The sequence below is a fragment of the Microcebus murinus genome, chromosome 7 (assembly GCF_040939455.1).
Source record: "Microcebus murinus isolate Inina chromosome 7, M.murinus_Inina_mat1.0, whole genome shotgun sequence".
Taxonomy (NCBI): domain Eukaryota; kingdom Metazoa; phylum Chordata; class Mammalia; order Primates; family Cheirogaleidae; genus Microcebus; species Microcebus murinus.
The window spans coordinates 42,314,236-42,327,650 of NC_134110.1; the positions used below are offsets into that span (position 1 = coordinate 42,314,236).

The 13,415-nt window shown below is 40.0% G+C and overlaps 1 protein-coding gene across 1 annotated transcript in view; it reads right to left on the reverse strand.

Annotated features, from left to right (window-relative positions):
- Positions 1–629: 629 nt before the first annotated feature.
- The window catches only part of FER1L6 (fer-1 like family member 6), a 125,398-nt gene continuing 112,612 nt past the window's right edge, over positions 630–13,415 (reverse strand). The window contains exons 39-41 of the mRNA XM_012743336.3: positions 12,001–12,164; positions 4,242–4,342; positions 630–2,569 (exon numbers count right to left, since the gene is read on the reverse strand). Coding sequence (XP_012598790.2) covers positions 2,368–2,569; positions 4,242–4,342; positions 12,001–12,164 — 467 coding nt within the window. The 3' untranslated portion in view covers positions 630–2,367. The remainder of the gene's footprint in view (positions 2,570–4,241; positions 4,343–12,000; positions 12,165–13,415) is intronic.

Genomic DNA, 13,415 nt, shown 5'->3' on the forward strand with positions numbered 1-13,415 from the left:
TATTCTCACACATTTCTTATGATGCCATCTGATTTGAAAGTGTTTCAAATACTTTTGCTAAAAGCTTTTTAGCATGTGGATGTCTTTTGATATCAAAGGAAAGTTAATGAGTTCTATTTAACTTAGGAAGATTTTCAATTTTTCACTTGTCTTTATTATGAATTTGAAAAATGTACATTGTTTTGTCGGGAATTTACCTGTCATCTTCCCAAATAGAATCCAGCAGAAAGTATAATACCTTTCCTCCAGATTTATCAAAAATAATACTGTTATTTTCCTTTTCAACACCACCAGAGGTATATGTTGTGCTTTTTCCTAAAACTAATCTATGAAACACATTCTTTATCAGGCACCTTTCTTGGAAGACTGAAATTTGAAAATAATTTGAAAATAAAAAAATATCTTAGGGATCCACTAGAATGCAAAACCCATGCTATTTAATAGCGGGGGCCATGTTTGTATCCTCACTGCCCAACACATAGGAGAACCTCAACAAATATTTTTAAAAGAACACATGTAAATTGATGTTTATTTATTAAACTTCTCACATTAAAATAATACATATATATTTTAGAAGTTTTAGGAGAAATAGAAAACAAAAAGAAAAGGGAAAGATACTACTACCTAAAGATGATTGCTAAATCACTGTTAACATTTTTACATATTCCTCAAGATATTTTTTTCTATGCACGTATACATATTTTCTTTTTACAGCAAGCTGTACTATATAGTTTCCTAACCCATATATATTTTTGCACTTGCAATGCACTCAATATATGTGTTCCATGCCATCAAGTATTTTCAGCTACATCATTAGAGATGGCTGTGCATTATTGCACAGTAAGAATGAACTACAGTTTATGTAATCACTCCCACTAAGAAACGTTGCCAATGCAGGAAATGCTCTATTTTTCAGCGTCTCAGGAAAATAGGGCATGTGGGTTTCTAGGGAGTGAGCTTCGAGGGCTAGAATTCAGTGAACAATGCTTAAGTCTAAAATCACACAGAACAGTCTTCAGTCTTTCTTTGATGGATCACGAACATTCTAAAATGACTTTCTATGTAGAAGTAAACATCCTTCCCTTTAGAAGAGTTAAAACTGTGCAAAGCTACCAAAAAACAAAGCAAAACAAAACAGTAGCCTGGTGCTTCTGGTGTCTAGAAAGGAGCACCAGCCCAGCTTCTCAGCACCACCAGATGGGTCCAATGACAGAAAGAAGAAATGGCTGCCCTATTTATTTGTGTAGGAGGCCAGAATTCTGCATAGGAATTGAGGCCAACCATTCCAATTCCTTTGTTTCCTTATATCTGAGAAAAACCTGCCCCTCACTTCAACTCCCTGCTTTTAAGAAGGGTGGCAGATCTAGACTGTGTTTTGAAGATCAGAGGTTTACTTTCAAGAAAACCTGACCCCACATGACAAGTACATAAGGTATTATTTCTAACACTGGTTTTGAAATTAACGTGTGCTTGAGATTCATGATGAAACCTGCCACATATGGTGGTCAGGCTAAGTGCTGAACAGTGCTAGGGATGGTCATTCATGTCATGGTCTATGACAATGCCTGGGTATCTGGCAAAAGAGAATTCCTACAGGAGCATGGAGCGCCTGCTAACCCATACACACATACACACAATTATATTTCATATATCTTACAACATATTGTAAAATTCCCACTTGGAAATTGCCATAGTGCATAAATCAAAATGGATTTCTCCAGGACTCACTGCTACTACTAAACATGTTCTACACATGTTGACTTTAATTGAAAACCAGGAACATCTTTTCTCTAGATGGGAATTTCAACAATGAAGTCTTTTAGATGATTTATATGAAGTGTTCTCCAAATGGGTTTCACAGCCTGAATAAATAAACACATTTCTATCAACTGTAAGAATTAAACAGGGTTAGGATATACAGAACAGGTTAAATACCTAGTAATCTGCTATAATGTTTTCAGCCTATTTATTGTAAAATTTTGTTTAAAATAAAATACTTCTAATAAAATCTCAGACCCACAATGAAACTTCTCAGAATACAACCAATTACATAAAGAAAACATTCATCTAAGTCAATTTGAGGTCACCGTTGATTACCCTGAGTTAAGAGAGTCATCATTTCATGCTGCCCATGGCAAAAACATGACTTAAGGCTCATAAGTTTGAAAGACAGAAGCAGGGGTTGGTGTAGGGAGGGAATATTTCTTTTCTGGCTCCTCCAAGAAGAGCCAATCTGTCCGCAGACATAAGGACTGGTTCCTGGGCGCTTTGCTTCTGCTGCTTAGCACTCAGCACGGTGCCTGCACAGCACGTGCTCTCAGATGTTCACCGATGAGGAAGAGGAGGAGATCAGTGCTGAGGGAGGGCCTAGGTCCCCGACATCCTAGATGAGCCCACCACAATCCTTTGGCTGATGGCTCCCGGCAAGGTGTAGATGAAAAGGACCAGGAAGACGATGAGAATGATCAGAATGAAAGCGATGATGATGTACTTCTTGTAATTCCTCCAGATGAGGTAGTACAGGCACTTGAAGGGGCTCACAAACCAGGAGAAGGAGGTGTCTGGGCGGCTGAGGGAGAAGTGAGAAAAAAATCAGGAAAGGCGATCATATTGTCAACACCCAGGATTCCCAAGACCTCAGGAAGTTCTTCTGATCCCACTTTCTGGTGACCCACAGGAAGAGGCTGGAGAACGGGAGAAGACCATGTTGCCTAAAGGAGGAGCAAGCTAACATTTGGACGATAATGGTTCCAGCTTCATTTTAAAGGTTACTCTGCAGTAGAGCAAGAGTCTAGTTAGAACCCAGCTTGAGGCCCACCTCTTCCAGGAAGCCCGCCCTGACTGCCTCAGTGCACATGGCTCCCCTCACTCTGAGTTCCTATCTCAATTATAACTTGACTTGCCCCCTTTTTGAAATTAACATATTTGTCTTCCATACTCTGATAACTATTTTATGAGTCTGTGTGTTATTCCTCCCTAAGTAGATGGAAACCTGCTGGAAGGCCTAGCCTATGTCATTGTTCTTCTGAGTCCTCCAAAGTGTTCTTTTTGTAGACACGTTTAATGAATAACCAAGCACCCATGATGTTCCTAACACTGTGAGAAATAAAATGTAGGTACAGAGACAAGAGCCCTCATCTTGAGACACTTGGGGTCCGAGAAGGGACAGGACAAATACAATTTCAAAGTGCTTTGTATACACATCTCATATCTATATCTATTCACTTTGCAATTGATAAGTAACCAAGGATCAAATTGAATAGAGTGCCCTTTTGTCTGGTAATTCTACTTCTGGGACTTTATTTTAAAGTAAGAGTTCTAAAGAGAAAACATTTTCATCATATTATAATAATGAAAAATATGTAGAAGTAAGTTAAATATCCAATTACAGGGGTGGGAACCAAGTCAATTATGGGCATCAAGTCTATGGAATATTCCACAGCCATTAAAAATCCTAATTATGGGCCGGGCGTGGTGGCTCACGCTTGTAATCCTAGCACTCTGGGAGGCCGAGGCGGGCGGATTGCTCAAGGTCAGGAGTTCAAAACCAGCCTGAGCGAGACCCCGTCTCTACTATAAAAATAGAAAGAAATCAATTGGCCAACTAATATATATATATAAAAAAAAAAAAAATTAGCCGGGCATGGTGGCTCGTGCCTGTAGTCCCAGCAACTCGGGAGGCTGAGGCAGCAGGATTGCTTGAGCCCAGGAGTTTGAGGTTGCTGTGAGCTAGGCTGACGTCACGGCACTCACTCTAGCCTAGGCAAGAAAGCAAGACTCTGTCTCAAAAAAAAAAAAAAAAAAAAAAAAAAATCCTAATTATGACAACTATGGCAAGAAAGCCAAACTTTTCAGTAAAGGCTAAAGGAAACATTAAGACAATTTTGTATGCATGATTAGGGAATAGGTACAAAAAATCTTTTGGCATTCATATTCACATAAAAAATGAGTAGAAAAATACATGAAATGATTCTAGAAATGTTGATGTGGTGGTATTACAGACACATGATTTGCCTCTCCATTGGCCGAGTGCTCTGCAATGTTTCTAGAGCGGTTGTCGATTGTAGAAACAAAACGCTACATAGCGTGGAAGGTAGCGTGGAAGGCCCTGCTTGCCTGCCTCCCGGCGTTTCAGTTCCCCCAGAGGGCTGCGCTAAGGAAATGCCCACGACCTCCGACACCATGCGGGACCGCAAAGGCCTCTTCCTGTTTCTGATGTTCCCACCCACAACCCCACTCACTTGGGCTTGGCCAGGGGCTCCGGCTCCTTTCGGGCTTTTCCGACAGGGTTTTTCTCCGCTTCTTCTGCTGTGACCAGGTGGAACTCAGCTTCAACTTTTCCCTGTGTGAAGATGCGAAAACTTTAGTTTCTAGAGCCAGAGACCCTCTGGGCAATGACAACCTTCTAGAAGACACGCTATCAAGTTGCAGAATGCCAGAAAGTATTCTGACTATTCTGCTGCTGTATTTTGAGAAATATTGTTTCCTTTTCTGTCCTGGAAAAAGCCATTTTTATGATGAACAATAAAAGCCTTGGAATGATGTTACTGTTAAGTTTTGTGGAAGGAGACGGTCCCACATGTACACATAGGCACACGTATACTCAGTCACATCTACTACTCATATTGTAATCATCTGATATCTGACGAAATAATGTTAATTATAGAAACAATAGTAATTACAAAGGAGACTACTTATTTGAGTGGCAGACCCTTTCTAATCTGCTACCATCTTTCTTCTCTGTCAGTTCTCAAGAGGAAATCAGTGGGTATGGCCCTACATTTGTTGCATGGCTTTTCTGTCATTCTTCATGCTTTTTGTTGTCCTATTGATTGTTTTAGAATCATCTTTTTATTATAGCACTTCCTCCCTCCCCCTGCTTCTTCAATAAAACACAGCTTATCTGATCTGAAAACTGTGAGAAATATTCTTCTTTAGAGCACTGTGCCAAAGTTAATGGCAGTGATGTACATCTTGGATTACCAAAGGACGAGACAGGACCCCTGAGAAAGTTAAGAGCCATTCTCTCTTGTCCACTCACTCATTCACTACTTTGGGGGATTCTCGGTGTATGCCAGCCACTGTTCCAGGTGCCCCGTGGGGACTTAACAATGATTAAGAAAAATAGAATCCCTGATCTCCTGAAACTATTGCTCTTGATGGAGGAGACCCTCTCTCCTTTTGCCTCTTTTGGTTTCATGCATTGAAATTCAAGGGAATGGGAGGGAAGCAGAACTGGTGGGAGACTGTAGCCTCATCAAAGTATTTTAGCACAGAGGATTACTGTTAAAGCTTCTTTCTGTGAATCACAAGTGGAATGGTCATCGCATGACTTCTGAGGTTGATTTATTATTACCCCAGTAAAAAGGTCTAACATTCTGCTGAGCCAGAATCTTATCCATTCACCCTAAATAAGCCAGGGTTTTTAAACAAGCAGGCTTGGTTTCTGGCAGCCATGATAATGTAATTGAGGGAGAAATTAGAAAGAAGTAGAATATATGGGGTGAGGTTGAGGGGCAGGAGAAGAGAGGGAGTGGCACAGCTCTCTGAATTAGTTTACAGGTGAAGTCACGAGTTCAAATCTAGGTGATCTCCTTCATTCTTTGAACTAGAAGCCTGGCCCAACTCAGAACAGTATTAAATGTCCTACGATGCAGAAATCTTCCTTTAAAATGTATATCCATGTAGTCTCTCTTTCCTGTTGAGAAATATTGGCCTGGTAGGCAATGACTTAAATGTATAAGCATCAAGTAAGTATTTAAAAACCCTGGGAAAGAAAGAATATAAAGCTTCTGTTGATTTTAATCACTCCTCAACATATGTATCAATAGTAGTATAATAATAATATAAGTCCAACTGTAATTGTAATGCTTTACTGATTGCTCATTTTGCCCCTGGTTCATTTGTCCTGACTGTCTGTCTGTCTGTCTGTCTATTTATCTATCTATATATCTATCCATCCAATGAAGAAACACAGAAGGTAAGTCTTATTTTTATAGATTAAAAATGAAGCCTTAAGGGTCAAATAAGTTTTTAAGGTCACATAGGCAATAAGCCAACCAACTGTAGTTTGAACCCAGGTCTGTATGATTATCAAAGCTCGTGCTCTTTCTATTGTAGCAGGCTGTCTCCCAAGTTACAATCCATCTGCCAGATAATTGGACTAGAAGCTTTACAAGGTCCTTCCCAACTCTAACATGAGGTGATTCCGTGATTGTCTTCATCATAACCATCCAAAAGGCACTTGTCTTCTTGGGTCGAAGTTTCCTCATATGTCATCTCTCTAGAGCTATCTGGCTCTAACTTATAGGATTTATGAGAGGAAGAGTTAAAGCCCAAGGAGCCCTTAGAAGACTCAATGGCTGGAAGAAACCCAAGGAACTCCCCCAAAAGTCGTGGTAGATGGTTTTCCAAAATGCAAAAAGGACTTATTTCCAGAGTTCTTTCCCAGGTGACATACGCTCCACTAAGAAGCATATTATACCCTAGAGCTTCGTCCTATTCCTCTCATTTGAAGGAGAGTGAGCTTCAGAGGAGCTAACCAATTGTGAGGCCCTGGCCTGCTTGGAAAAGAGTATAGAAATCAACAGAGAACAAATTATAACAAGAATAAAATGATCACAGCTGCCCGTTTGTTTTCTACTGCTACTAACAATAACGTTAGCCGCGGCACTTTATCATCTGCACAGTGCTGCATGCATGCATTATTCCATTTAAACCTTCTGACAACCTGGCAAAGTAGATAGCATTTGTATTCCCTCATTTTACAGCCACGGAAACCAAGGCTTGTAGATGTTTGCTAACTGGTGTTATAAAACCAGGACTCGCACCCAGGTCCTCCAAAGCCAAATCTCATTCCTCTGTTACTTTATGTGCCCATGTGGCCCCTTGTTGTTGAAGAAAAAATGTAGGCTATTTATCTAACAATGAATACATGTACATTTTCTTATGTTCAAGAGGAACCCTATACTCATTGCTATTGCTCTTGCGTTAGTATATTGCTTTTGACCTTCATCTATGGGCTGGCCTTGGTTAGCTTAAGGAATATTATAGCCTGTCATAGCATAGCAAATAGCTGAGTGAATAGGATTTGGTGAAGACAGATCTGCATTTGAAACCAGGCTGTACATTTTACTAGCTGTGTGACCTTGGGTAAATTACTTCCTCTCTTAAGTCTCACTTAACTAGGGATGTTAAGAGTATGTATCCCATAAGGTTGTTTTGGAAAATAAATGAAATAACAAGTATGCAGTGCTTAGCCTAGTGCATGGTAAACAGAAAGCTCCTACAAAATGATAGCTGTTACCTTTAACACTATTTCATCAACAGAAAAACAGAATTTAATGGAAAACATCTTCTGCCCATACAGAAAACACCAGAGAAGTCCCACAGACCCAACTCCTACAGGGATGGCAAAAAAAAAAAAAAAAGCAAAGAAAAGGGAGGCAGAGTATATTAAATTAATTCTGCCCTAGGAATAGGAGGCAGCTGTGATTATCATAAATAGTCTTGCTCCAGCTTTATCACTCTGCCTGGGGGTCGCAATGCATTTTTCAGGCACTAGGAGGGCCACGGAGGAGGTGCTTACTGACTCATTCTGATAAATGGTGCTGCTCACTGCATATCTCTGCACACAGAAGGTTTCACGTCCTATTTCAATCATCAGTATTCAGTGTAGCACCAAGTAGAGGTCTTAAGCTAATAATATCCTCTAAAATCAGAGCTAGAAAAAAATGGACAGTTTAAGAGACTATTAACCTAATGATATCTGTGGATAGCAGAAAATGATAAGGAAAGATCTTTGAATTTATGGGCCTCAAAGTTTGAGAGTGGATGTCTGGGAGGCTGAGAAGTGATTGCTGTTCAGAACCAACACTCCTTCTTCAGCAATAATTACTGCTTATTAATACACAACCCTCACTGGTATAACATGATGCATTCTCGTACATTAATGGTGGAAAATAGGCTGGCAAAATCCTTTAGGAAAAGGACTATATACACACACATATACATGCAGATACATGTATATGTAAATTGACCCACACATATATGTACGTATGTACGTATGTGTGTGTATTATCTTATATTCTGAACCTAGGAATTCCATTTCTCAGTAGCTGAATTAAGGAAATAATTCAAAACTCAGAAAAAGCTCTCTGTACAAAGCACAATCATTATTTTTTTTTTGGATGTTTGAATTGTCCTGCTTGCCCTAATGAGATGTCTCAGACTTATCTTGGATTTTATCTGCCCTAGACCTGGAGTCAGCCATTTCTCCAGAGATCCCTGGATTCTTTAGTAGCAGCAGGTATTTAGAAACCAGGATCCAGGTGCTAGGAGCCTTCTTTGCTACTGAATGATTTTACTTTTAGATCCTTCAGTGGACAGAGCTAGACAATATATATATTTTTTAAATATATGAACCCATAGTGACATAAAAAAATAAAAGCAAGGTAAAAAAAAAAAAAGCTCATTTGCCATCATTGGATGTGACTTCTACATCAACTCTTGATTCTAAAAGTTTGTAATTAAGGGATACAATTAAGCATGTATCCTGTCTTTTTGGGGTGTGGGAAAGAGAGTGGCTGTAATTTATTTCCAGTTGATGAGAGAAATCTCTTCTTAGCAGATAAATGCCAACATGGAGTAAACATGATAGAATTAGATAGGTAGATAGACAGACAGATAGACAGAAGGAAAGGGGGAAGAAAAAAAGTAAGGAAGAGTTAGAAAAATCATTTTATAACACCAGTGAAATAATTGAATCAATCAAGATCACCAGTGGTTGCTAAAACCACTGAGTGAAAGGAGACCATAGAAGATGAATTCCTCACATCAACATGTTAGCCACCAGTTACCTGCTAATTGCAAAGGGAAAAATGAATCTTCACTATGAAGAGATCTTGTGCTTATCAACATAATCAAGTGAACAAACACAGCGTCACTAAGACACCACCTGATAGCATGTGCCTCCTGGCATGATTCCCTGTGGAGTGAACAATATTATTTATTATATATTCTTGCCAAAAACATTTAACTGGAACCTGCTAAAGCTGCACCTGACTTCCAGTTCACAGGAAATATAGGGGGTAGAGAATAAGATAAACAACACCATGAGTAAACACTCCTATAAATCAGGCCTAATCTCATCAAATAATTAATGTCATGGGGGAAAAAGTCAGAGTCCTTAAAATAAAATAGACCAAAGAGATATAATAACCAAAAGCAACATGTGAACCATGATTGAATCTTATTTTAAAAAAGAAATGGCTATAAAAGACACATTGGGAGCAACATGGTATCCTTTCTAGGAATGGAGACATGAATATGGTATGAATCAGATTATATTAAGCAATCATTATGAACTTTTTTATATGTGATGATGGTGTTGTAGTTATGTAGGAGAATGTCCATATTCTTAGGAGATGCAGTCTGAAGTATTTAGGGGTAAAGTGTAAGAATGTTTATAACTTACTCTTAAATGGTTCAGTGAAAAAAATATATATATACACACATACTCATCGATATACTAAAATATATAGACTAAATGGGGCAAAATATTAGTAATATTGAATCTAGGTGGTAGATTTATAGCTGATCATTGTCACATTCCTTTTTACCTTTTTGTGCTTTTTAAATTTCTTATAAATGTATATTATATACTCTATCTTAAAAAAATCTTCATACAAAAATATCTCTCTCTTCTGCTCCTAGAGAATCTGATTTTGCTACCTATTATTTAAATGATGTATGTCTACCACCCTCCTCAACTAAACCATGAACTTCTAGATGCTAGGAATTTGTCTTATTCATTGTTGAACACTTAGCTCCTAGTGTATATGTGTATACACACAGTAAATACTACTTTTTCACACTAAACTGTAAGCACAGAAACCTCCTTTTTAATTTTAGTTGTTTATGTCCTGGGACTAATCTGGGCTACCTGTAGACTTGTGGGATTAACCTGTAAAAGAAATTTCCCAATCTCTGTCTCTCAAATGAGTGATTTCTTTAAAGGGAATGATTTCTTCTTAGTATAGTAGAATTAATTGGGATAAGACATATAAAATGTGGAGAGCAATGTATTTCAAAAAGAAGAACATATTCAATATAGATATGCCCTTTCCTTCTTCCGAGGGTCCCCATTCTTCAGCGATGCCCTGGAGCTGTTTTCCACTTACTGTGAGGACAGCCACACTCCACACTAGGAGCCCTGTGATCCAAATGTCCAAATGACATGCCTGGAGGTACTGATAAGCAGCTCTAAAAATAAATCTGGCAGGTGGCGGTGATGGCAAACAAACCTTTTCTTGCCTGCCAGTGACTGGAGCAAGAGGACAGTGACCTCTGAACGCTGGCTTCAAAGAACCGGAGACAGTCCCCGCAGAGTTGGAACTAGAGACTGTCTGTGCTGGAACTGACAGAGTTGGAAACTGAGGCTTGGGGACAGGAAGCGGCCCCTGGGAGCAGCAGAGACGTTCCATTACATCATTTTACTCTGGGATCATCCACCTTGCTACTGCATTACGAGAAACTTACTGGAGGTTTAGTTTCCTCGATATGGTTATTGGTTACTTAAGGGGAACGAGGACAAGGGGCGGCTGGAATATGCCCCTCTGCAGGCCAAAGCTGCAGGGCTGTCCCGCTCAGGTTTCATGTTGAGGTCAGCCAAGGCTCTGGCCATGGGGTTCCTATGTGGGTGAGGATGAAGCCAATTCTATGTGTAAGGACAAATACGAATTAAAAACAAGAGGCATAATTCTCCCTGTTGAAAATAACGAGAAATTTCCCTCTTTTCCTTTTTTTTGGAGCATTTACTTTAAACAAGTAGTTGCAATTACAAGTTCTTTCTCTTTTCTTTGAAATGTATACGGATCCTTTTGAAAGCTAAATAGGCTTTTTGTCTTTAACACCCTGAAGGTCTTTCTCAAAGACCTGCAAACCATCTCTTTGAAATGTAAACATTAAGAGAGAGAGAACATACTATCTCCCAGTTTCTGAGGAGGGTGGGAGCCTAACTTCAGAGGGCACCTTTCTCCAAGTTGAGGGGAATTGAACTGGAAGGAGGAGCCTGACTGTAGCTTCAGGATCTTCACCAATCTCACAAATCGAAGGGATTAAATTGAGAATGGAGGAAAGATAAAAAATCCCAGAAAACATAATAAAACTAGACATCATGGGCTCAGATGAGCAGCTGCCATCTACCCAGGGAGGTATAAAGGAAATCTGTGCCTCAAACCCACTGGACCCTCAGAGCAGAAGAGAGAGAGAAATAGGTCTCTATCCAGACCTGCTACCAGAAAGGTCCTGTCTTGGGTATGCTTTTGCCACAAGGCACGAGGAGCAGAGGGGAGAGTGGCAGCAGAGAATGGAGCCCATCTGTGCAGCCTCAGTGCCTTTTCCCAACTTCACTGGTCACATAAGTCGTCCCTTTTTCCTTACAGAGGATCATTGAGGGAGTTGAAAGAAAGGGAAAAAGAAACTTTCTTCCTAATGTTTGTGAAAGGTCAGAAATTCCTACAATCCATGCCACATAGTGTGGACCAAGTGAGCAATGCAGGGAAAGGGTTACTTGGCTCTTCCTGCTGTCATCCTCCCAAGGAAGGTTTTGAAAAGGCTGGATCACTTTTTAAATCACATTTCACATTTGAAGGTGAAGGGATGAAGTAGTTACATTGAAATTGTACATTAGTCAGGACCATATGCATAATTTCAAGAAATATTGGAAAAAAAATTTAATGCCAGGGGTGTAAGTTCAGGCCAAAAGGATAGAAAACCACCCCAACACAGATAGCTATTAAATCAAGTATGGTGAACTCTAGAAGGCTTAATGCATTTACAGAGCTTTAAAAGAAAAATCTTGTTTCTCAGCAGAACCTCTGTATAAAGGGCTTGTGTCACTTCAAGGCACTTAACATGAAGTTCACAATGTGACTCATTAGAAGAGCATGATGCCCCGTGACTGCCCCCATGCTCCCACCTCCTACCACTGTCACTTACTGTGAGTTCTTTGCTTTTAGCAAAAGGCCACCAGCCACGCACACGCTTTTGCTGGAATATAGAGATCTTGTTCTCCTCACTTGCATTTTCAAACTTGCTGAGATCACAGGCTTTGGCAGACTTGGCTGCTCGAGGGAAACTATTGAGGTTCATTTCCAGGGAGCCTGTGGAGAGATGCCCACAGTTATGGAAGGGTTTCTTAAAAGTTATGGAAGAGCTTTCTGATCACCATTTTCATTCATCCATCCAACCATTCATTCATTCACCCACTCACTCACCAGTCATTCAATCAGTACCACACTGGATCACAACCATGCGCTAGGTAGGGGAGTACAAATATGACCAACACATGTTTGGTGCCCTCAAAGGACTAATCCCATGGTATCAGGTAGAACACAAGGGCAGAGCTACAATATTTAACTTCCAAGCCTCAGTTTCAGGTAGCATCACTGCTGGGCCCCTTCTCCGCTCCCTGCGCTCAGCTCCAGAGTCCAGATTATGTGCCTTAGCTTTGCCTGCTTTAGCCCTGACAACCCTGTGAGAGTCCTCCTCCCCCACCTCACCCACTTCTTTTACTCCACTAAGCCCCTCCAGGTTGGGGACTGTCATACTGTCTTTGTGTCTACTCTCCAGGACAGGGAGTGGACCTTAGTAGGTTCCTGACACTGGTTTTTCAGTGAGTGACTACAAGGCAGAGTAAGGCATTGCCATGAGAGAGTTCTACATCTCTCTCTTTAATAGCTTTTCCCATTATAAAGTAATATTTGTTAAATGTGGAAATTTTAGAGCATGGACATGAGCAAAAAAAATGAAAATAGGAAAATTTTCCATAATTTGATTCCTCCCAAAGTTGACCACTGCTCTACATATTGGTGCTTAGCCTCTCTCTCTCTCTCTCTCTCTCTCTCTCTCTCTCTCTCTCTCTCTCTCTCCCTTTCTCTGCTTGCCTATGACTATCCTTTCTTCTCTACATATAAACATGTATTTTACAGCAACTGGATTTTTTTCACACTCCTTTTTCACTTAATACATCCTGCCCAACTTTCCAACTCATTAGATATTCCCATATTTTGAATGGCTGCAGGGCTATCACTTACGGAGTGCTTGCTATGTATGAGACACTACAGTTTGTTCTTTAATTGCGTTATCACATGTACAACTCCAGCACCCTCTGAAATATGTAATATTATTGTCCTTACTGTACAACTGAGGAAAACTAAGGCACAGAGGGGACCAGTAATTAGCTCAAAGTTTAATGACCTCTTAGTTGTACACAGTAAGACCAACTTAAGTCTGACTGAATACGTAGTGGTCCACTGTATGGACGCTCCATCATTTATTTAGCCAATCCCCTGTTAATGGCTATTAGGGCTGTTTCCAATTATTTTGCTATCACAGATAGCACTGGAATTGTT